The sequence below is a fragment of the Ursus americanus genome, chromosome 16 (genome assembly GCF_024610735.1).
Source record: "Ursus americanus isolate L20-20 chromosome 16, mUrsAme1.1.p, whole genome shotgun sequence".
In the NCBI taxonomy this organism is placed as follows: domain Eukaryota; kingdom Metazoa; phylum Chordata; class Mammalia; order Carnivora; family Ursidae; genus Ursus; species Ursus americanus.
Window position 1 is genome coordinate 45712194 of NC_142142.1, and position 21915 is coordinate 45734108.

The 21915-nt window shown below is 48.2% G+C and overlaps 1 protein-coding gene across 5 annotated transcripts in view; it reads right to left on the reverse strand.

Moving 5' to 3' along the window:
- GRAMD1B (GRAM domain containing 1B) overlaps positions 1-21915 on the reverse strand; it is a 232138-nt gene that overhangs the window by 118886 nt on the left and 91337 nt on the right. For 4 of the 5 annotated variants that reach the window (XM_045798011.2, XM_087868334.1, XM_087868333.1 and 1 more), the window contains one exon: positions 9447-9524. The exons of the other annotated variant lie outside the window; for it this stretch is intronic. In XM_045798011.2, coding sequence (XP_045653967.2) covers positions 9447-9524 — 78 coding nt within the window. The remainder of the gene's footprint in view (positions 1-9446; positions 9525-21915) is intronic. 5 annotated transcript variants of the gene reach the window in all.

The following is a 21915-nucleotide window of genomic DNA, read 5'->3' on the forward strand; positions in this document are numbered from 1 at the left end:
CAAAGAGGCAAATAACCATTCCTGGTCAGTTACGAAGAACCAGGAGAGCCTGTAACCTCTTGGGCAGACACACAGTGGGGCCCGTCAAGCATTCCACCCATCCCGACAAAGGGCCACACAGCCTCCTCACCTGGCTGCACCCCTCTATCCTTTATCTTCGGCCTCTTGCAACAGATCACTCCTTCTCCCTCGAGGACCCGTTCCCTGGCAAAGAACGACAATGGCCCCAAACATGTGAGCCAACCCCGAAAGCACTCCTGCCTCTGTGAAGAACTCCAGGTCATCCCCAAGCAGCCCAACGGTCAACTGGTCATGCTCTCACCTCCAGGGGGGCCCCTGCCACCTACTTGGCTCGTAGAAAGGACAGCTTCTTCCTCAGGGAGGAGACGTGGTAGTGACAGGCCTGCTTGACAGCCGAGCTGCAGGAGACAGCCTCGGGGCGCAGATTCTGCACCATGCTGGGCTCAGGGGAGGGCCCGCCACATGGCAGCTGGGACCTCAAGGGCTGGGGGCTCACTGCCGAGCCGCCTGGACGGGCTGCCTCTGCAGCTCCTTCAGCGGGCGGCCGTACCTCCTACACACAAGCCCTCCCCACCCTGAGGTGCGATCCAAGACCCAGGCAGGTACAGGACCCGGGGCGGGAGAGCCTGAGGCTCCGTGCTACCAGGATCCCCTCTGGCTTCGGCCCAAGCCACAGCTCCAAACAGAGCCGTCCTCCATCCTTCCACCATCTGGCAGTGCTCTGGGCACTTGGTGAGTTTTCTCCTCTTCTTTGTCCTCAGACAGGGAGGCTGGAGCGATACCTGCATGTGATGTCAGCTGCGGGTGCGCCAGGGAGGGGGAGGGCCGGCGGGCACTGCTCCCAGAGGGTTTGCTACTGGGCTCCTTCCCCGTGCTGAGGGAGCTAACTGGAGAGGTCACCTGAGTGGCCACGGGGCCATGGGGAATTCGGGGGCCGGGCACGCAGCCGGAGCTAGAGTGCTCCGGAAATAGGCTATGTGGGGGCAACAGCTGAGATAGAAGCAGTAGAACAGAAAGCATCCTTCCTCCTACCAGGAGGCTCTCTATTCTGGTGGCTAGACCTGAGCTGAGATCAGCTGAGCCTGCAGCTCCGGAGGCTTGCCCTTTGGCCTCAAATTCCATCACCTTGGCTTCTCCATTTGTTCACTCATGAGTTCCACAAGCATATGCCGAGCACTTACTCTGTGCCAGACAGAAGAGACACAGTCTCTGTCCTCCGGGGTCTCACGGGCTAGCGGGGAACAGAGAAGGCAACTGGACAGCGCATACCATGAGGCCAGTGCGGGACAGAACGAACCACAGCCCACCACGCCTCCTCCCGCAAAGCGGGCTCAACAAAACGTGCCTTCCCTACCCCTCCTGGAAGAAACGAGGGTGAGCTCTCGTGAGACAGGTACGACGTGAACGCCGTTCAAGATAGTCAGAGAATAGGTGATGCGAGAATGATACCCAAAGCTCACACTATTCTCATTCCACCTCTTTTGATCTTAGGGATCATCCTAGTTCCCATTACGCGGAGAAAAGAGATCCGGCTGCTGTTCACCTCCTCACCTTCCCACCACGTGCCCTGTGAACTCACTTGCATCCACATCCATTTGGATCTGGTCAAGGCACCTGCGACGGAGATCTTTTCTTGCCACCTCCGAAACCTTGCTTCCTTATCTTCTGCAGGGGGCCCGAGCCAGCTGACCAAGTCGGAGTCCCAGAACCAACTCTGAAGACCTCCCTTCTCTCTCACACCAAATCCAATCTACCACCAAGTCCTGGACATTTTAATCCCCTTAAATGTATCTTGAATTCATTTACTTCTTTTCTTTCTTTTCTTTTTTTTTTTCCTCCACAACTACCATCCCGGGTCCAAGTCACCAATATCCCTTAACTGGACTCTGCTGCAACAGCCCCCGAGCTGCCCGAGCGGCTCTCTCTGCATCCACCCTTCCTCCACACGGCAATCTTCAGAATGCAAATCTGATACCGTCAGCTCCCTTCTTACAGACTTGAGGTGGCTTCTTGATGCTCTAGGCATAAGGCTCAAGCCCTTCTCATGGGCACCCAAGCTCCCGCCCGCCCGATCTCCTGTCATCTGCCTCACCTCACTGCCTCCCTTCCAGTCTTAGCTCAACCCCTCCACCCTCACCCCACCCCCTCTGTCCGGGTCCACAGAACCCTTCCTTTACCGCCCACATCCAGGTTTGTACTTTCTAAGTCACACCCTCAGTCGTGTTCATCCTGTCTCCTCAACGAGACTGGAGCCTCAGTGAGTAACGACTGCACAACTGGTTGTTTGTTGAGTGCATGAATGAACCACGTCCTCTGTTCATATTCACACCCCTGACCTACCGGTTTTTACTTCAGATTTAAAAAGTGCTGTGTCACCCTATATTAAAACAAAATTTCTCTCTACTCACCCATGCCTTCTTCTCTAGGTATCATCTCTTCCTCCCAAGGAAATTCCTAGAATAAATTCTCCTTGCTCAATCTCTTCTTCCTCCCTTCACATACTCTCTTCTGAAACTGCTCAGTGGTTACCGGTGACCTCCGAATTGTCACTGCAGAAGATCCTGTTTAGTGGGGCACCCGGGTGACGCAGTCGGTTGAGCGTCCAACTCTAGGTCACTCAGGTGACTCAGCCACGGTCTTGCAGTTGTGGGATGGAGCCCTGCGTTGGGCTCTGTGCTCAGTGAGAAGACTGCTTCAGATTCTCTCTCCCTCTCCCTCTCATTCACACACACTCTCTCTCTCAAATAAATAAAATCTTTAAAAAGAAAAAAAAGATCCTGTTTGTACTCATCTTACCTCTTTCCTCTTTGATTCTCCCTTCTTGAGTCTGTTATTTCCCTCTCCTACTTTTCCCACCTTCAGGGGGCAATCTTTTGCAAATTCCTTCCTCCTTTGCCTTCTGCTTACACTTTGCTGATCCTAAGACTCTTGCCTCAACTACATTCTCATTTCCAGACAAGTAATTTTAGTTCTGTCTCCTGAGCTGTAAACAGGTATAGCCAACTGGCTAGTGTATCTCTCCACCTACACGCTCGACATGCCTAAATTAAACTCACTACCACCCCTGCTCTTCAAATTCTTCCCCCTTTACACAATGTTTTAATAATAATGATATAATATTAATAACTATATACACACACACACACATAATACTAGCATATATATAATAGTAGCCATGTGCCAGGCACTATTCTATGCCAATTATCATAGACACACACATACACACTCCTCCCAATAAATCATGAGGCATGAATCATTATTATACCCATTTTATAGGTAAGGAGACTGGGGCACAGTGGTGAAGTGGTTTGCCCAGGATTATACATCATGCGCTCGGAAGCACCATCAGAAGGCAAGCACTTAGCCTCCGGACTACGCTGCCTTTTATTTGCTGCCCCTGCTAGAAAGCTTAGGTTCACACTAGATGCCCTCCTCAACCTCAGCTGTAAGCAACCTTTGTCAAAGTTGCTTAACAAATTTCTTCAACCAGTTCCTCCTTTTCTGTCCTCACTAGTATAATCCAGAAATGCATCCATTCGGTCTTGGCTTAAACATCACCAGGTCAGTAAGCTGTCCCTTCCCACCCAACTTGGTGTCATCCCAAAAAGCCCTGGTCTACTGTCTTTATAGCCACCACTCCTACTGGATGCTTTCTTATTCACTTGTTTGTTGGTATCTATTTCCACCCACTACAACGTAAGCACCATGAGAGGGGAGACAACAGTTACCCTGTTCATGGCTGCAGCCCCCAATGCCTGCAAGAGTAGCTAGCATATAGTATGTGCTCAATAAATACTTGTTAAATAGGGAACAGGTGGGTAAATAATTGTCAGGTTCCTTCCCTGTCTGCTTTCAATGCTAGCCCCTTAAATCCGTCTCTCCCACTAGGACCAAAATGACTTTTCTTGCAAGGGTCTCTGTAAGTGACCTGGGAACCCCCGTGCTCAGAATCTCTCCTTCATTTCTCCTCCCCTATAAAGAATACTACTCTGTCATGGCAGGCTGGTCACAGGCGTGATCAGGCACGTGCCTACCCGTGCAAAGATGACGGCTAGCCACTCACTAGCTCCCCGCCACCAGACACGATCGGCAGCGACGCTGAAGTATTTGAAGTCCCTGAACATGCCTGGCTTTCTCCCGCCTCCATGCTTATGTACACCTTGTTCCTCGCCTGGGAATGCTGCCCATGTGACAGACTCCTACTCATCTCGCAGCTCCCAGGGAAGCACAGCTCCTTCCGTGGAGCCTTTCTGGATTCCTCGGCCCCCTCCTTCCTCTCCCCTGCCCTCGCCCCAAGCACAGTAGCTGTGCTACTTTGGGACAAATTTGGTAGCGCCGCTGAGCCTCCGTTCCCTACACTCAAACATAAAGATAATAATAGCGCCGATCTGACAGGGTTGTTGAGAGGATTACACTTCAAAGCGTATGCAAGATTCATGGCACAGGGTCAGGCACCTTAAGTGACCAAAATCTTTAGTTTTATTACGTTACACGAAATTCTATGTCTGTGCCTTCATCTGTTTATCCTTAGTGTCCACATCTGACATTTTACAGGCGATCAACATTCTACGCGTTCTGTCTCGGCTTCCTCAAGGTCAACAGAGTACAGATCCGTTCAGAAAGAGTGAAATCACATGACATCACCCTCAGAGCACTAGCAACTACCGCTGACGAAGCTCCTACTCAGTCGAGGGCACTTTACACATCTTACGTCATTGATTCCTCTCAAGGAAAGACTTCCACAAATGAGTAAACTGAGGCTGAGTAAAGGTGAGTAAACTGCTTTTAAAGATGCAGTTAATAAGGAAGAAGGGAATCAATCCTAAGACTGTTTGGACTTCAAGGCTTTCACTGTTTCTTTTTTTTTTTTAAAGATTTTATTTATTTATTCGACAGAGAGAGATAGCCAGCGAGAGAGGGAACACAAGCAGGGGGAGTGGGAGAGGAAGAAGCAGGCTCGTAGCGGAGGAGCCTGATGTGGGGCTCGATCCCAGGACCCTGGGATCACTCCCTGGGCCGAAGGCAGATGCTTAACGACTGAGCCACCCAGGCGCCCCGGCTTTCACTCTTTCTAGTACACCATGGCACCCACCACCAGTGAGCCTCTATACATCTATTTAATTTTTTTAAAGATTGATTTAGTTTAGAGAGAGAGTGCACACGTGTGCACACGAGCTGGGGGGGAGAGAGAGAGAGAGAAGCAGACTCCCCGTGGAGCATGGAGCCCAACACGGGGCTCAATCTCACGACCCTGAGATCATGACTTGAGCTGAAACCAAGGGTCAGACGCTCCACGGACTGAGTCACCCAGGCACCCTGAGCCTCCACACATCTTGCAGCCTGGACTCCAGCAGGCTCCCCAGCATCTTGCAGACACGTAACGAAGGTGTGAGGCACACATACGTGCATGCAGGAATGGATTCGTGAGCGCTGGCAGCCCGGCCTCGGTGCCTGGTCACACCCCAGCCCTACCCGGGTCTCAATCCTGCTTCCACCAAAAGGCTTCCCTGTCAACCGGGATTGCGTTCTGTTGAAACTAACATTGTGTACATAAACCGTCCTCGGTGCAACAGCTCCTTTTTCCACAGCTCTGGCTTTGTTTGACAGTTCCTGCCATCGCGCGAATGTACTAAATAAAGACCTGGCAACGTGAGAAACCCTGACGATGGTCCATTTTGGGCTGAACCTGGGCGCCAGTGTCTTTTTTTTTTTTTTTTAAAGATTTTTATTTATTTATTTGACAGAGACAGAGACAGCCAGCGAGAGAGGGAACACAAGCAGGGGGAGTGGGAGAGGAAGAAGCAGGCTCATAGCAGAGGAGCCTGATGTGGGGCTCGATCCCAGAACGCCGGGATCACGCCCTGAGCCGAAGGCAGACGCTTAACCGCTGTGCCACCCAGGCGCCCCGCACCAGTGTCTTTTAAGTGTATCCCTGGCTTTACCTATAAGCATGAAAATGGATTTGTGCCCCATATTCAATTACACACACACAGAGAGACACACACCCTGACTTTGGAGAAGTTGGGTCTATTCCGCTTTCTACTGGAAACCTGAGGGGATTATTTCTATCTCTGAGATGGTCCTCATTTCCCAAAAAGCTGATTCTCTTCCTGAAATCAACTCTTCCTGATGCACACCTGCCCAGGAAACGATTACCACCCGCCCGCCCAACTGCCCCATTATGGTTCCCAGGGTTTCTCCTTCAGAATCAACACTATCGTGAATGGGGAGGGAAATTCTCAGAAGCCCTTAGGTTTGGATGCCGTACTGAGGCATCTCCCCCTTTGCTATCATGTGGGCATTTGTTAAACTACAAAAGGGTGCTAGTTTGTCTATAAATATTCTATCTATGCTGAAGGTTGTACAAGAAAAAGAAAAACCGGCGTTTTATTGAACCCACTGAAAGTGTACGTCATACTGAAGTATTAGAATTCTTATCTTTAAAACAGAAGAAATCAATGTTCATTTTTTTTCTTTTTCGCCTGCTCTATGAAACTGCCTTCATCCTCTCATTGACCACGTGGTTTGGAGAATTAGGAGCAACCACAGAAAAGGGTCTATGTTACCCACCCCCCCACACTTGACCATTTTCAATCCGTAATACGTGCTCTGCAGCCTCTCAGGACAGTTGCAAGAATAAATGAGATCACACAAAGGCCTCGCCTCCCTCGGAAATGCCGCCATTACCAGCAGGGCGTGCTGTCCATCAAATGGAGGCCCTGAGCACGGAGCCAGACCCTCACCACTGCTGACGATCTCCCCGGGGTTTGGATCTCACGCTTGCCGCAGGCCAGGAGAACACAGACAACATCCAAAACGCCCCAGATAGTCTCTTAATTGGGTAAAAACATATTAGAGGAAGGATTAGGGGCAGAGGGTCAAGGGTTTGCTCTGAACTGAGGCTGGTGATTAATGAGCACTCTGGGGATCTGTTCTCTCCAGAACCAACTGGAGGGAAGAGGAAAGACTTCATTCAGAATGGCCGCGGTGAACACGTACCAGTCCTCAGTTTCTGAGGCAAGGGGTCCGCAGGGACCACCAGGGGAAACGTACTCCTGATCAGAGCTTCATTCCCCATACTGCCCAAGGTGAGCTGATGCAAAATTATATCCACTGTCCACCATGAAGAGTTTGGGGGGCAATCAGGGGGCCAAGGATGGGAAGGACCAGCGAAGACATCTAGAGGACTCTTCTGGGCAGAGGTCTGGACTGGAGACCCTTTGCAATATTTCATTTGGTTGAGGAAGTGGGCAGAGAAGGAGCTAGAATAGAATGTATGTCAATATACAATCCCAAAGAGCGAACAAAAGGCAGGGCTCTCTCTCGTTGGCAAGCACTCATGTCCTAGAGTAAGAGCTAAAGTGGCCTTGGGAAAAAGGTAGAGTCGGCAGCTCACCACCTATTCTCTCTCTCCTAAGAATGCCCCAAGCAGCTGAGGTAAAAGGCGTTGAGGAGCTGCTAGTCAGAGAGCTGACAGACGAGGACCAACTGAAGACATCAGGACCAGAAGCGGACAGCACACTTCAGGAGGCGTCTGACGCCCAAGCACAGGGAAGGGAGTTCTCCATGCCAAGGGAATTCCAGGGCCCCTTCTAATTTTGCGACTATGGCGGATGAATTCCAGAAAGCACTGAAAAGGGAGTGTAGGCCACTCAAGAGACAGACGGAACTGCCATCAGATCATAACTGATTACGCATCTTGACAAGAATGATTAGTCTTTGCCCCTGGGGGCCCTTTGCCTCCTATCTGCTGTTTGAATTGATGAGCTGAACTGATACTTGAGAACTGGGGCAGAACTACACAACTTTGTAATGTAAAGAGAAATGTACCAGGATTCCCGAGGCCCCACATTCTTGCCCAGGAGGGAATCCCTTATGACACACCATCTAGCTTTTGCTGGAACACTTCATAGAGGGGACTCTTCTACTTGGCAAGGCCTCCGCTCTAATCAGAGTTCCTCCTTATCCTGAGCCGAAAGCCTTCTCACTAGGACCTCTGGGCCTCTAGCTCTATTTCTTAGGCTTTCAGATACTTCAAGAGCGGTGGTATAGTCACCGCAAACCTTCTCTTTTCCAGGCCAAGCCACTTTCCTTCAACAGGTCCTTACAGTAATACATTACCATCCCGACCGTTCTTTCTGGACTCTTAAAACCAGTATCTATGTCCAAAGAACTGGACATGATACACCTGATATGGTCAAAGTAGTACGACCAGTGAGAGCTTTTTCTCTTTTTAATGAGCAAATTCAGACTTTCAAAAATTATTTGGTCTGTTTGTCATGTTACTGGCTCGTATTTTGCTGGTAAATAAAACCCCCAAGTTCTTTATCACGTGAAATCCTGTCAAGGTAGGCTCCTTGTGGTAATCGTACATTTAAGAAACTATTCTAGTGGGGACCTAGGTGGCTCAGTCGGTTAAGCGGCTGCCTTCAGCTCAGGTCATGATCCCAGGGTCCTGGGATTGAGCCCCACATCAGGCTCCCTGCCCAGTGGGGAGCCTGCTTCTCCCTCTCCTGCTCCCCCTGCTTGTGGTCTCTGTGTCAAATAAATAAATAAATATTTTTTTAAAAAGAAACTATTCTAATATAAATTTATAAATACTTAATATAAATAGCACCTTTCCTTTAAAAAAAAATATTTGTTGTTTGCACCCACTGTTCCATCTGAAATACTCAAGCCTGAGTCTGTCACCCTCAGTCTTCTCTCTCTACTCCCCTTCAGCTGAGTGTCTGCCGTAAGTCTGATAAATGATGTAAAAGTACCTTCTCCTTCCTCATCCAGTTTGTTGACAAAAGCAGCAGACAGAGCTAGACCAAAAGCAGAGCCCTGTGGCATGCCAACGGAGACCTCCTTTTCACGAGCACCGAAGTTTCGCTTGCACAACAGACCCTTCCGTCTACCACGTGCAGCCTCTCCATGGAGCAGAGGCCAGCCGGGCCCCACATCCTGAGTGCTGAACGAGTCAGACCTCGAATCCTCCAGCCAACGCTTTGGAGCCTCCTCGTGCTCCCTGCCCCCTGCCTGTCCACCCCCATTCACCTCTGACACCTACGACCCACTCCTATCCTGGCACTCCGCTGTCATCTGCTGTCACACAGGCAGTGCCAGGCCACACAGCTGCCCCCGGGGCACCATCCGCCCTGCACGCAGCCGCTAAGATGAGCCTCAAGCCAAGTCCACGCTCAGATCTTCCCAGAATCTCCGTTTGCCACAGATTGACTTTGCTCCTTGCCGAACACCAGAAGCCTTTAGAAGTGGTGCTCTCACTTCCTGGGTGAACATCCTGTCTCTAGGGCTGGTCTGAGCACAGAGGTCTGGCAGTCTCCTCCCTCCCTGCCCTCGCCCACAGTTCTCCCCTCCGGTGCTGGAAGGGTGATCGCACTCACCCATTTCACCCCATCCCCTCCCTCCTTGCTTGGCCTTACCTTTCCTCCCGTGCTCGAGGGCTCAGGAACCTGCTCGAATCATCGTCGTGGCTGCTCTGCTGGCTGCTCTGTTGGCTGCTGAAGAAAGACACAGGATATGAACCGTTAACTTCTTTCTCAACACTGGGGGAGGTCATCTAGACAAAGAAACCGGGTTACAAAATTTTGAAGATACAGTTCCCCCATGTGACTTTATACAGGGTGTACTGACAGGCAACAGACATGAGAAATGACACAAATGTGGTGCAAACTCCACCCATCACATCTGAGGCAGAAGAGCAAGATCCTGACCTGTTACCTTGATTTCTCCTTGGCTACATATTCTGTGAGCCAATGCCTCCAGCACTTTCTATACTCAGGGCTCTTACTTTGCAGGGCAGGGTAACAATCCCATCCTTCTTCAACGTCCCTGGAAACTCTCAAGAGGCAGGTACAGCCTGGGAGGCAGGGGAGAATTCCAGCAGGGAGAAAGATTTTGATGGGGGCAGAGGTCACCCGGCCTGCTTCTCTACCTCCTGGGAAGGCTGAAGAGGGTGAGGATAAAGGAGGGATTAGAGGGTAGCGTCCCTCCGCTCCTGAGCCCCTTGCAGGCAAGATGATTCTAGGCCTTGCCTTCAGTTCACAGAGCTCTTTAAAATGCTTTCGCGGAAGTTATGTGGAATTCACCCCTCTTTCATCTTACTTGGGAGGAAGAAAAGCTGTTCAGGCACCTTATGATGCTAACTGAACATGTGAACATATAATTTTTATTGTTATTCATTAACTAATCCAAGCATCTGATCAGAAGTCAACAAACTCTAGACCCCCCAGGCCAAAGCTGAAGCTGCCCGATGCTTTTTTCTCTTACAGCCCTTTGAGAATGATGTTTGCTTTTTTAAATGGTTGGGGGGGGGGGAAGCCAAAACAAGAATAACATCTCATGACATGTGAGAATTGAATGAAATTCAAACTTCAGAGTCATGAATAAAGTTTTATTGGAACATGGCCACACCCACTCATTTACATATCATCTGTGGCTGCTGTGTTGCTACAATGGCAGAATGAATAGTTAAGGCAGAGCTGAATAAGCAAGTCCTGAGATCATTAGACCCACAAAGCCTCAAATATTTATTATCTGGCCCCTTGCAGAAAAAGTTAGCAAACCCCTGCTTTGCAGAGAGTCTAATAATAAATTCCTATTACCATAAATGTTACTGTAACCCAGGCTCCCGTATAACCCAACTATTTCCTTGTTCTGATGGACTGTTCAGGACAGAAGAATTCACTGATCTCCACAGAGTACATTCCTTAGACGAGACCCCGGCTAGGCTGAAACTCCGCACACTCTGGTAGGGTGAGAGCTTGCTCCCATGCCGGTACACTCTCCTCCAAAGTGGCCCAAGATTTTTTGTGGTCACAGCTGCAACCACGCTGTTAGGTTCTGTTCTTTCAGCAAGAAGGAAATGAACTTAGAAGCAATTTGTAACGAATTTTCAAATACACTAGAAATCAGAAGAGCACCAAACACAGCCAGCCTCGGATTGCCTGGCAGAACCGAAGTGTGTACACAAGTCCTTCCTCTTTCATTTACTCTACATGGAGTAAAAGCTACTTGTTCCCTGTGGAGTGGCTCCTCCTCGTATCCCACTTCGCGAGGTCTCAAAGACTTGCCTATTAAAAACTCTTCTCACAAAATGGTGCTACAGTGTTGCTGACCTGTGGGATTTCTTACACTGGGGCTAACTTGTTATAATGCATCAGGCACCATCTCCTACGGAACCTGGGATAGTACGGTAGGCAACCCACAGCTGACTGAACTCAAATTCCAAAGCAGACAGGGTGAGCATTACAAGAGGAATGCTGGTCTACACTACTGGCAGCACGCAACAGGTGAAGTGGAAGGGAAGGGATCTGGAGCGTAGTGTTTTACACTAACAGCCAATGGCACTCGACCAACCCAGAAGACCATGATCAGCATCACAGCCTCTTCAAAGAAGAGACTTGGCTTGACTCCATTTCATCTAGTTCCTCCTTCTCACCCTACCCTCTCTCTGGCAATCAAAACTTAAAGTTAAGCTAGTCAAGGGGCTCCCAGAATTAAATGACAATGTACCAGGTTTCAGAAAAATAATTCTGAGCTGCTATTAGCAAGCTGTCCCACTAGGTGGCACTGTTGACTTCCAAACCAGGACCAAAGCCAGCCAGCACTTCGGACACCCAAACTAGAACCAAACTTCTGATGCCCCCTTTTGGCCTGCCTTTGCTCAGGAAGCAGCTCAGGTGGTGGAGATGAAAGCGCCAATGGATCACCCTCAAACGGTTTATTGGTTCTAAATAACCTGCATGCACTTGACAAATATTTATGTAATGCCTTCCATGGGCACAACAAGAGGCAGCATCAGGCAACAATGAAGTCTGGACTCCGGAATATGCTGCCTGGGATTGAATCCGAGCTCCTCCACTCCCTAGTTAATCTGACTCCGAGCAAAAGATCTAACGTCATTTTCCTTCCCTACAAAATGCGAGGTACATGTTAATGATAGTTCTTACCTTATAAAGCTGTTACAAAGATTAAAGAATGAACATATGTGAAGTATGGAGAACAGTGCCTGGCATCTATGAACTACTGTGTGTAACTGCTATTATTATCATTATTATTATTTTTATTATGTGTAAGGCAGCATTTTGTGGGTCATGGACCATAAAGACATGAACCAGGTAAGGATCCTGCTCTCACGGTGCTTAGAATCTGGAAAGGAAGAGTCAATGTACTTAACATTTAAAAGTAGAAAATCGGGGATGCCTGGGTGGCTCAGTCGGTTAAGCATCTGCCTTCGGCTGACAGGATGATCCCAGGGTCCTGGGATGGAGCCCTGCATCAGGCTCCTTGCTCAGCGGGGAGCCTGCTTCTCCCTCTGCCTGCCACTCCCCCTGCTTGTGCTCTCTCTTGCTCTGATTTAAAAAAAAAGGGAGAAAACCATAACTCTTAGAAGGAAATACTAAATGTTCCAGAAACACAAAATACCAGGCCGGTAAGAGGAGTAAGAATGGCTGTCTCAACAAGGCTTTTAGCGCTGACACTTGAAATTCAGAGAGACTCAGGACAGAAGAACTGAGAAGAAAAGACATTCTAGGAGTGCGTGGGTGGCTCAGTCGGTTAAGCATCTGCCTTCAGCTCAGGTCATGATCCCAGGGTTCTGGGATCGAGTCCCACATCAGGCTCTCTGCTCAGTGGGGAATCTGCCCCTGTCCCTGCTCCTGTGTTCTATATCTCAAACAAATAAATAAAATCTTAAAAAAAAAAAAAAAAAGGAGAGACATTATATTTTAGCTCCATTTACCAAACATGCACCATGTACCAGACACTGTGCTAGGAGACGGGGACGTAAAGGAGGCCCAGAGAAGGCACAAGTATTTGCTGTGCAAATACTAGCCTAACACCGGAAGGACAGACGAGGTGCAGGGGGCAGACACTCCTATTGGGGGCGTGCAGGGAACACGCCAGAAAGGTGAACACAGAACAAGAGGGACTGCATACAAATCCCTGGAGGCAACAGCCCTAGGGTGCAGAGGACCCCTCCTCCCCTATAGCTCCCAGGAGAGGCCTAGTCCTCTCTCCTCCCATTTTTGGAACTTGTTTTTCAACAGCCTTAAATAAGTGAGATGGCCGTCCAAGCATTCCTCCACTCGATCCCCAGGAAATAATGTTGTTGAGCAGAATTTCCAGAGGTCCAGAGGTTAGCTCACCCTCTCTCACATCAACTCTTTCAACTCTTCTCTTAAATGAGCCTTTTTAAACGATGCAGGCCACCTGGGCAGCTTGTCCTGCTCCCTAAATGAATCCACCAGTCTTCTGAGGTCATGAAAAAAGCAACCATCAGACTAGGGTGTCCATGGATATGGAATGCCAGAGGGTCAAGGGTCACATCCCCAACCACTCCGTTTTAATGAAGGCCTCGGTCAGCCTGGGTGTCCACTCTGGGCTTTCTGGCTTCAAGTCAGGAAGAACTTGGAGGAAGTCCAGCAGAGGGCACTAACAGATAAAAATGTCTGTTAGAAATGGCTAACAGACACATGAAAAAATGTTCAAAATCATTAGCCATCAGGGAAATTCAAATCAAAACCACACTGAGATACCTTACGCCAGATAGAATGGCAAAAATGGACAAGGCAAGAAACAACAAATGTTGGAGAGGATGTGGAGAAAGGGGATCCCTCTTACACTGTTGGTGGGAATGCAAGTTGGTACAGCCACTTTGGAAAACAGTGTGGAGGTCTCTCAAAAAGTTAAAAATAGAGCTACCCTATGACCCAGCAATTGCACTACTGGGTATTTACCCCAAAGATACGGACGTAGTGAAGAGAAGGGTCATATGCACCCCAATGTTCATGGCAGCATTGTCCACAATAGCTAAATTGTGGAAGGAGCCGAGATACCCTTCAACAGACGAATGGATAAAGAAGATGTGGTCCATATATACAATGGAATATTACTCTGCCATCAGAAAGAACGATTACCCAACATTTGCAGCAACATGGACGGGACTGGAGAAGATTATGCTATGTGAAATAGTCAAGCAGAGAAAGACAATTATCATATGGTTTCACTCATTTATGGAACATAAGAAATAGCCGGGAGATCGGCAGGCGAAGGAAGGGAAGAATGAAGGGGAGGTAAACAGAAGGGGGAATGAAGCATGAGAGACTATGGACTCTGGGAAACAAACTGAGGGCTTCAGAGGGGAGGGGGGTGGGGGACTGGGCTACGCCGGTGACAGGTACTAAGGAGGGCAGGTACTGCATGGAGCGCTGGGTGTCGTACGCAAACAATGAATCATGGAGCACTACATCAAAAACTAAGGATGTACTGTATGGTGACTAACATAACATAATAAAAAATTTTTTTTAAAAATTGAAGAAAAAAAAGTCTGTTAGAAAAACCTTAAAAAAAAAAATCCGGGGCGCCTGGGTAGCTCAGTGGTTAAGCGTCTGCCTTTGGCTCAAGGCGTGATCCTGGCGTTACGGGATCGAGCCCCACGTCAGGCTCCTCCGCTATGAGCCTGCTTCTCCCTCTCCCACTCCCCCTGCTTGTGTTCCCTCTCTCGCTGGCTGTCTCTATCTCTGTCGAATAAATAAATAAAATATTTAAAAAAAAATCCAACTCTGAGCAAGGATTTGATCTGGGCACTAGATGACTGAAAGTCCGCTGAACACCTCAAGAAAGGGAATTTGTACAGGCAACTGCTTGCAGTTCCCCCCTCAAGATGGCTAAAGAAGTAAACCCCTCCTACTGTAAATTCAAGCTTCAGATAAAATTCACCATGTCAATTAAATTTTGAAACACTAGGATGTGTGACTAAATAAAGTGGGGGAGGAGCTTCTCTCAATTCCAGAATATTCCGAAGGAAAACCAGCTGAAGCAAATCAGATCCCTAATCCTGGTTTCATTCTCCACCAGCAAGCTAGTGCTGGGAGCTTATCCTGGAAGGTCATGTGAAACCAGTTAACACTGGCACAAGCTGGGAAAAATACGTTGTCATCTGAGCCACAGCACATCTCGGAGGGCAGACAATCATACACTATGAGCCAGAAGCTCCACAGTGCGGGCTGGTAAATTCCCATGATTCCCCTGATCTCCTGTCCTCCCTCCCCCAACCCGGGACACCTGCAGAAAAGTCCAGGCTGAACCCATGAGACACCAGGAAGGTGTCCTTTTGTCCTCTGGAAAGTACAGCTTCCCTGCTAGGGAGGCTGCATTTGGTACTTTTCCTAAGTGGGTGTTTCATATGTAGAAACAGACAGCTCTTTCTCTTCCAGACAACACTTATCGGGGTCATGGCCTCCTAACCTGGGGCTGGGGGGGGGGGGGGCGAGAGGTTAGGGTATTGAGAGAGTCAGAGGATTCCAAGCAGGTATGGGGATGGGCAAGCTGTTATTTCTAGAGCCTAATGGAAACCGTCCATTTACCCACACTAAGGCTGTGCAGACAATTTATCGAATTTCTTTGCTTTTGGTTGTCACCGGAGCAATCTAGAGCGTTATCTTATGTTAACGGGAAGCTTCAAAAGGCTCAGAGTGGCTTTGATTGATACAGGTCTTTGATTCATAAAAATGGGGAAATAAATTATTTTAGACAGTGAATGCAGTAGAAATGGCACAAACAGACCAACCTACGTGTTGGCCCGGGCTTTGTTTCTTATCGGCCCTCTACTTTAGCCAAGTCCCTTACCCTCTTTTAGCCTATGCCCCCACCCCCAAAATTATAGAACCGTGTTAAGGAGTAAGTTGTGAGTAATCCGATCACAGTATCTGAGTTAAGGATTTAGAGTCCGGACGACACAAGTTCTAGTCCAGACTCTGCCACTTAGTGGGATGATATTGGGTAAAGGAACTTTCCTCAGCGTCAGCCATGGGTATACCACATACCTTAAACGATCGCAGTGAGGATGAGAAATAGTACAAACCGTCTACAGAAAGTGTCTAGGGCAGTAGCTGAGCTTTTGCGGACATGAATGGCGGACATCAACTGTATTCAACATTTGGTGAGTTTGGCAGATAAATATTTTGAAATGCCCAATGCGAGGGAAGAAGAGAAGAGACACTTGGGGTATTTTGAAAAGTCACTGACCTGAAAAGTAGGGTCACTGATGAGAGAAGGCTGCATGTTTGTGCTGAATTACAGCCACCTGTGAAATGGCTCTGGCATTTACCATTTCAGTGTTAAGGAGGAAAGGTGAACAGGGGGAAGAGAGACAGGTGGCGAAACAGCAGAGAACACAGGAGAATACTCTGTCATCTGGCAAATGAGTATGGGAAAGTCTAATAATAGAAAATAAGTAAACAGATGTGATTTGGGGCACGGCCAATAGCGGCCAGCTTTTTACACAACATACCTGAATAGTCTCAAACACTACTTGGAAAATAACACTCTCCGGGTGAAGACGGACCATATGTCTACAAAGTTAGCAGAACGGCATCCATGTAATGGCTCCCATGGAAACCCGCAGCAGGGTGGGTAAGCCGGTCGAAGATTCAGGGATTCAGAATTTTTAGCTAAACATCCTTTAACTCGTTACAACACACTGATCCTTCTCTACTAAAGAACTCCCTCGCCTCTAAACATGCCCCTGGTTGTCTTTAAATGTACAAAAAAAGAAGAAAGCTCTCCCTCAACTCCTTTATTTTTCCTTCCTTTCCTCCGTGGCCGTGTTTTATTGGAGGAATACGCAACTTGGCACGCGCCAAATTTTCATCAAAGCCGCCATCGGAATAAGCTGGGAGCTTCGTCATGCAGACTCCTTGGCCCTTTCCCCAAACTTGCCATGCTAGAGTCTGAACATGTCCAGGAATGAGTATTTTGTATTTTTCTAAGTTTATTTTTTTTATTTGTATGTATGTATGTATGTAATCTGTACACCCAACGTGGGGCTCGAACTCATGACCCCGAAATCGAGAGTTGCATGCTCTTCCGGCTGAGCCAGGCTGGTGCCCCCAGGAGTGTGTACTTTTTAAAAGCTTCCCAGTGATGCTGGTGGGCAACCAGGACTGAGACCCACTGGACTCCAAACTCACTGCCTCTACTGCCTCAGTGACTTGTGGTTTGGCCACTGCAATCTGAACAGTACCTCCACCTCTCTTTGCTTTCATCCACCAGGACCTCCGTTACTGAGAGGTCAAGGACAGCTGTCCTGTCCTAACCTTATTTGACCACCCAGGCAGGCCTGACGCTGATGATTATTCCCATTCTCCAAACCTCACCCTTCCTGCCTTCTGTGGCACCACCCTCTCCTGGTTCTTGGGTTTTGTCCTGCTTCTGTTTTTCTCTTCTTTTTTACGAAGCTTCATGGACCCTTCCATTTCAGCCACTCATTTAATAAATTACCAAATATCCACTATGTACCAGGCACTGGGAATCTCGAGACCAAGTATAGAGTAGTAAACAAAACAGATGAGATTTCCATTCTCAGGTTTACATTCTGTTGGGTTCCTTCCTCTCCCAGCTTCATGCCAGGGGAACCTGACCTTCGTGAACCTCTAATTATCAAAATACTGCGCAATAATATGATATATTCATAGGAGATGATTTATAAACTCTCATCGGATTCTCAGATAGGCCTGTGACCCGTGGAAGAATCCACAGCAATGTCCGTGGGGAGTCTTATCCACACCCAAGCCTTCGGTTATGATGGATATCCTGATGACTCCCAAAGATAGCAGGGCAGAGGGCTTAGCGCTCACTAGTCACAGGTGGCTATTTTGTTTTTTAATTTATTTTTTATTTATTTATTTGACAGAGAGAGACAGCCAGCGAGAGAGGGAACACAAGCAGGGGGAGTGGGAGAGGAAGAAGCAGGCTCCTAGCGGAGAAGCCTGATGTGGGGCTCGATCCCAGAACGCTGGGATCACGCCCTGAGCCCAAGGCAGACGCTTAAGGACTGCGCCACCCAGGCGCCCCACAGGTGGCTATTTAAATTAATTAAAAATTCAGTTCCTTGGCCGTACTAGTTTTATTTCAAGTACTCAATAATTACGTGTGGCCATTTGCAGATACAGTGCAGATACAGAACACACCCATCATTACAGAAAGCTTTACTGGACAGCATAGAGGTTTCCAGATCAAACTCACCTGAGTCACTCAGAGCAGCCTATTTCCTTCTCTCTACATTCCTGTCACCTCACCTGTTAAGTTGTAAGTAACTTCAGACGACTGTTTTGAGGATTGAGCACGTTAACTGCTACATAAGGCACTTACCAGAAGGCTGGGCGAACAGTAAGCCCCCGAGAAATGTCAACAACACAATCATATGTTTGCACTGGTACTGAACTTTCTGGAGTCCAGCAGGAATCTCAAACTGAACACAGCCAGTCCTGAATTCACCATCTTTTTTCCCCTCTCCTGGCACCCCACAAGTAAGGATTCATTCAAGCTTAGTGTTAAAAAGAAAAAAACCCACAGGTCCAAAATGGTATCATGCAAACCATGTTCCAACCTCCCCGGAAACTGGAGTCTTAAGTACTCAGCCAGGAATTCTCCCAGTGGCACCAGTGCGGTAATGTCACCAGGACCTCTCCATCCCCCAAATCTGCATAAGACCCCCTTCTCCTGTCCCCTCAGGGAAAGTGACCCGACCTCAAACAACCCTTTCTTTTCTTCTGCTCATTGATTTCTCACCCCGCTCTCCTTCCCGAGGCAACCTTTCATCTGGTACAACCAACCCCTCAGAGCTCAAGCTCCTTGCTCCAGAGAATGCTGCTGGATTCATGAAGCCAATGCCATGGCCACGTTTTGGTTATGTTGTTTAGTATAGATGCTGACGAAGCAGGCACTCCGTCGATGTTTAACACCAGAGAGGCACCTCCGTATCACTCTCTCAGCAAGTGCTATCGATTCTGCCTCCTGATAACCCTCAAGGCCGGCCGGCTGCTCTCCATTCTCCATTCATCCCTCCTCCGCCACTGCCTAAGGTCAGGCTCTCATCACTCCTCGTGGGGATTACTTTAATAGGCTCCTAACTGCTCTTCCTGTTGCCAATCTGGCCCCACTCCAGTCTGTCCTGGACACTGACAGTCTTCCTGAAATGCAGGCTAGATCATGTCTCCTCTTCAGGCCTAACGTCCCGCCAAGACTTCCCATCATTTCAGAACCAAGTTCGAACTCCTTCGTTGAAAGAAAGAGAGAAAAAAAAGAAAAGAAAGAAAAGAAAAAAGAAAAGAAAAGAAAAGAAAAGAAAAGAAAAGAAAAGAAAAGAAAAAAGAAAAGAAAAGAAAAAGCAACCCGAATAAACTGGCCTGGTATATATACCCTTTTCTGGGCTCCCTTCTTTGCTCCGCTCATCCCACCCGGGGATTAAGCCTGAGGGCTGGAGCTTTAGACTAGCAGCATTCCAATCCTAACTCTTCCACTGACTCCATTTCGACCTCTATAAAACGGGGATGACAACGGTATCTTCTTCATGGGGACGCTGTGAAAATTAATAACCACAAAGACTTAGAAAGGGATCTGGCCTTGGGCTACTCAATACTACAGCTATGATGATCCTTCAAAAACAGCACCTTCTCAGGGGAATCTTCCTTGGCGACCCCGGCCCACACCGTGGTCTTACATCACCCTACCCTTTATCACAAAAATTCGCATCCTCCTTGGACAGAGTAATTAAGGATTCAGTTCCTGTATCTTCTGCCACAGTGTCACCTATTTAAGACCAAAGATCCTATCTTATTTCATGTCCACTGAACACTGCTACCACTCCAGAAAAATCTGAGCGCTCTCAAATCTGCACAGATTACACTCTCTCCCCAGATTACCCCACACCTCCAGATGTTCACCAACATGTTCAAAATGCCTGCGTTGAAAGCACCATAGGCCCTATTCAGTGTGTAAAGCAGGGTCTGTGACCTCAAGGAGTTTCCAAGGGATTGTGTTTCAGGCATTGGTGCTCCAGAGATAACAACCTGAATCAGATGTGTGTGAATCTTCCCAAGAAAGCAGCTCCTGTGAAGAAAACCTTCCGAATGCCCCCCCCCCCAACGTTAGGCTCCAACAGTCAGTTACCCAACATGATGAGGACGCGCTTCGTGACTGACAAGAGCCTCGATCCGGGGGTGCAGGAAAGAACGTCGTTCTCCAATTAGTCAGCAAGAGTAGAAAGTCAATAGAAAAACATTGTGAAGCCCAAGGATACAACTTTGTTTCTTTCTTTCTTTCTGAATTGCCTATGAGTTTCAATCAAATGTTCATGCCAGTCCTTGGCTCTCGGGAATACAAATCATCAAGTGTTGGCTGAGGAAAACATTAATTATTTTCTCTAATACCCTGTTCTGAGATATTTTCCACAAAGTATAAAGGTTCCCTGAAGATGAGGGAGCAGAAGGCTGGCTGAGGACAAAGTGTAAACTGATGTCCGGCAACCTCCCCCCACCCTCCACTCTAGGAAGCTCCCAACTATCTTCATGTTAATGCCTTGCTAGAGGGAAAACAACCTTAACTTGACAATGGCCAAGCCTCAGGCATCTTGTAAGTCCTCTTTAACACATGAAAACCCTTTTGAAACCTCCCTTTTCCTTACCACCCCCATCCCCATAGTATATAATCAGCCACCCCTCACTACCCCGGGGCAGCAGCTCTTTCTGCCCACTTCCTGTCTCCGAGCTTTAAGAAACCACCACTTTGCACCAAAGACGTCTCAAGAATTCCTTCCTGGTTGTCGGCTCCGGACTCCACGGACTCCACCCCACCGCACTTCACCTATATTCCAAAGCCACATCACCTGATCCACAATAAAATCCCAGACCTTTCGCTACACACAATTAAAATAATTACACTTACCCCATTATAGTTCCTACAATGGCTTCTGAAGAAAGGGGGCAAGAGAACTTTTGTCAGTTTAAATAGTCTTCGGTCATTCTTCAACTAGTTTCCGCACCCTAGTACGTACTTCCTTGGCCTCGAGTACTACTTTGCTTCACAGCAAAATCTAGGCCCTCTTAAGAGAATACAAACAAATTAACCAGGTCACTTAGTGGTAAACCTTTAATCAGTGGTATCGTGACCAAGCAAAATGCTTCCCAGAACCTGAAGTCTCTGACAACTGTAAAGACCCTAGGCAGGGGAGTCTCAAAGGCCAGCCCCTCCCCAACCCCTCAGTTCCCTGTGCCACCTCCCTGCCTTTAGGACATCCTTTGCTTCCTAATCTAGAGCCTTCACACTGGAGAACAATGTAGGAACATGCATACATTTCTCAACCCAGAAGTCATTCTGCCCACAGATAACTCCAAAACCTTACTTAAAAAAATTTTTTTAGTAGGGTACCTGATTGGCTCAGTCATAAGCATCTGCCTTCGGCTCAGGTCCTGATCCCAGGGTCCTGGGATTGAGTCCCATGTCAGGCTCCCTGCTCAGTGGGGAGCCTGCTTCTCCCTCTCCCTCTGCCCCTCCCACCACCCCCCACTTGTGTGAGTGCGCTCGCTCGCACTCTCTCTCTAGCGTGCATAAATGAATAATTTTTAGTAGTCTCTATACCCAATGTGGAGCTCCAACTCACGACCCTGAGATCAAGAGTCACATGCTCTACTGACTGAGATAGCCAGGCAATCCCCCAAAACTTTCTTTTTGACAGTCATCTTGACCCAGATTCCTTTGTCTAAACTGTTCAAAATGAGGAGTTAAAGTCCCTTCTCCCCTGATTCCCTCTCACAGAGACAAGTCCAGATACATACCCAGGACATGCAGGGGCAGAGGGAGAGAATCCCAGACAGACTCCACGCTGAGCATGAAGCCCAACGCGGGGCTCGATCTCACAACCCTGAGATCATGACCTGAGTCGAAATCAAGAGTTGGACGCCTAACCAACCGAGCCACCCAGGTACCGCTGTGTGTGTATGCACATGTGTGTGTTAATGAAAGGTACGTAACTACCCTTCAGAACTTCAGGTCAGCATCTAATAACATGCCTTAACTCTCTTCAGTCACTCTTAATCTAAAGCACTCTAA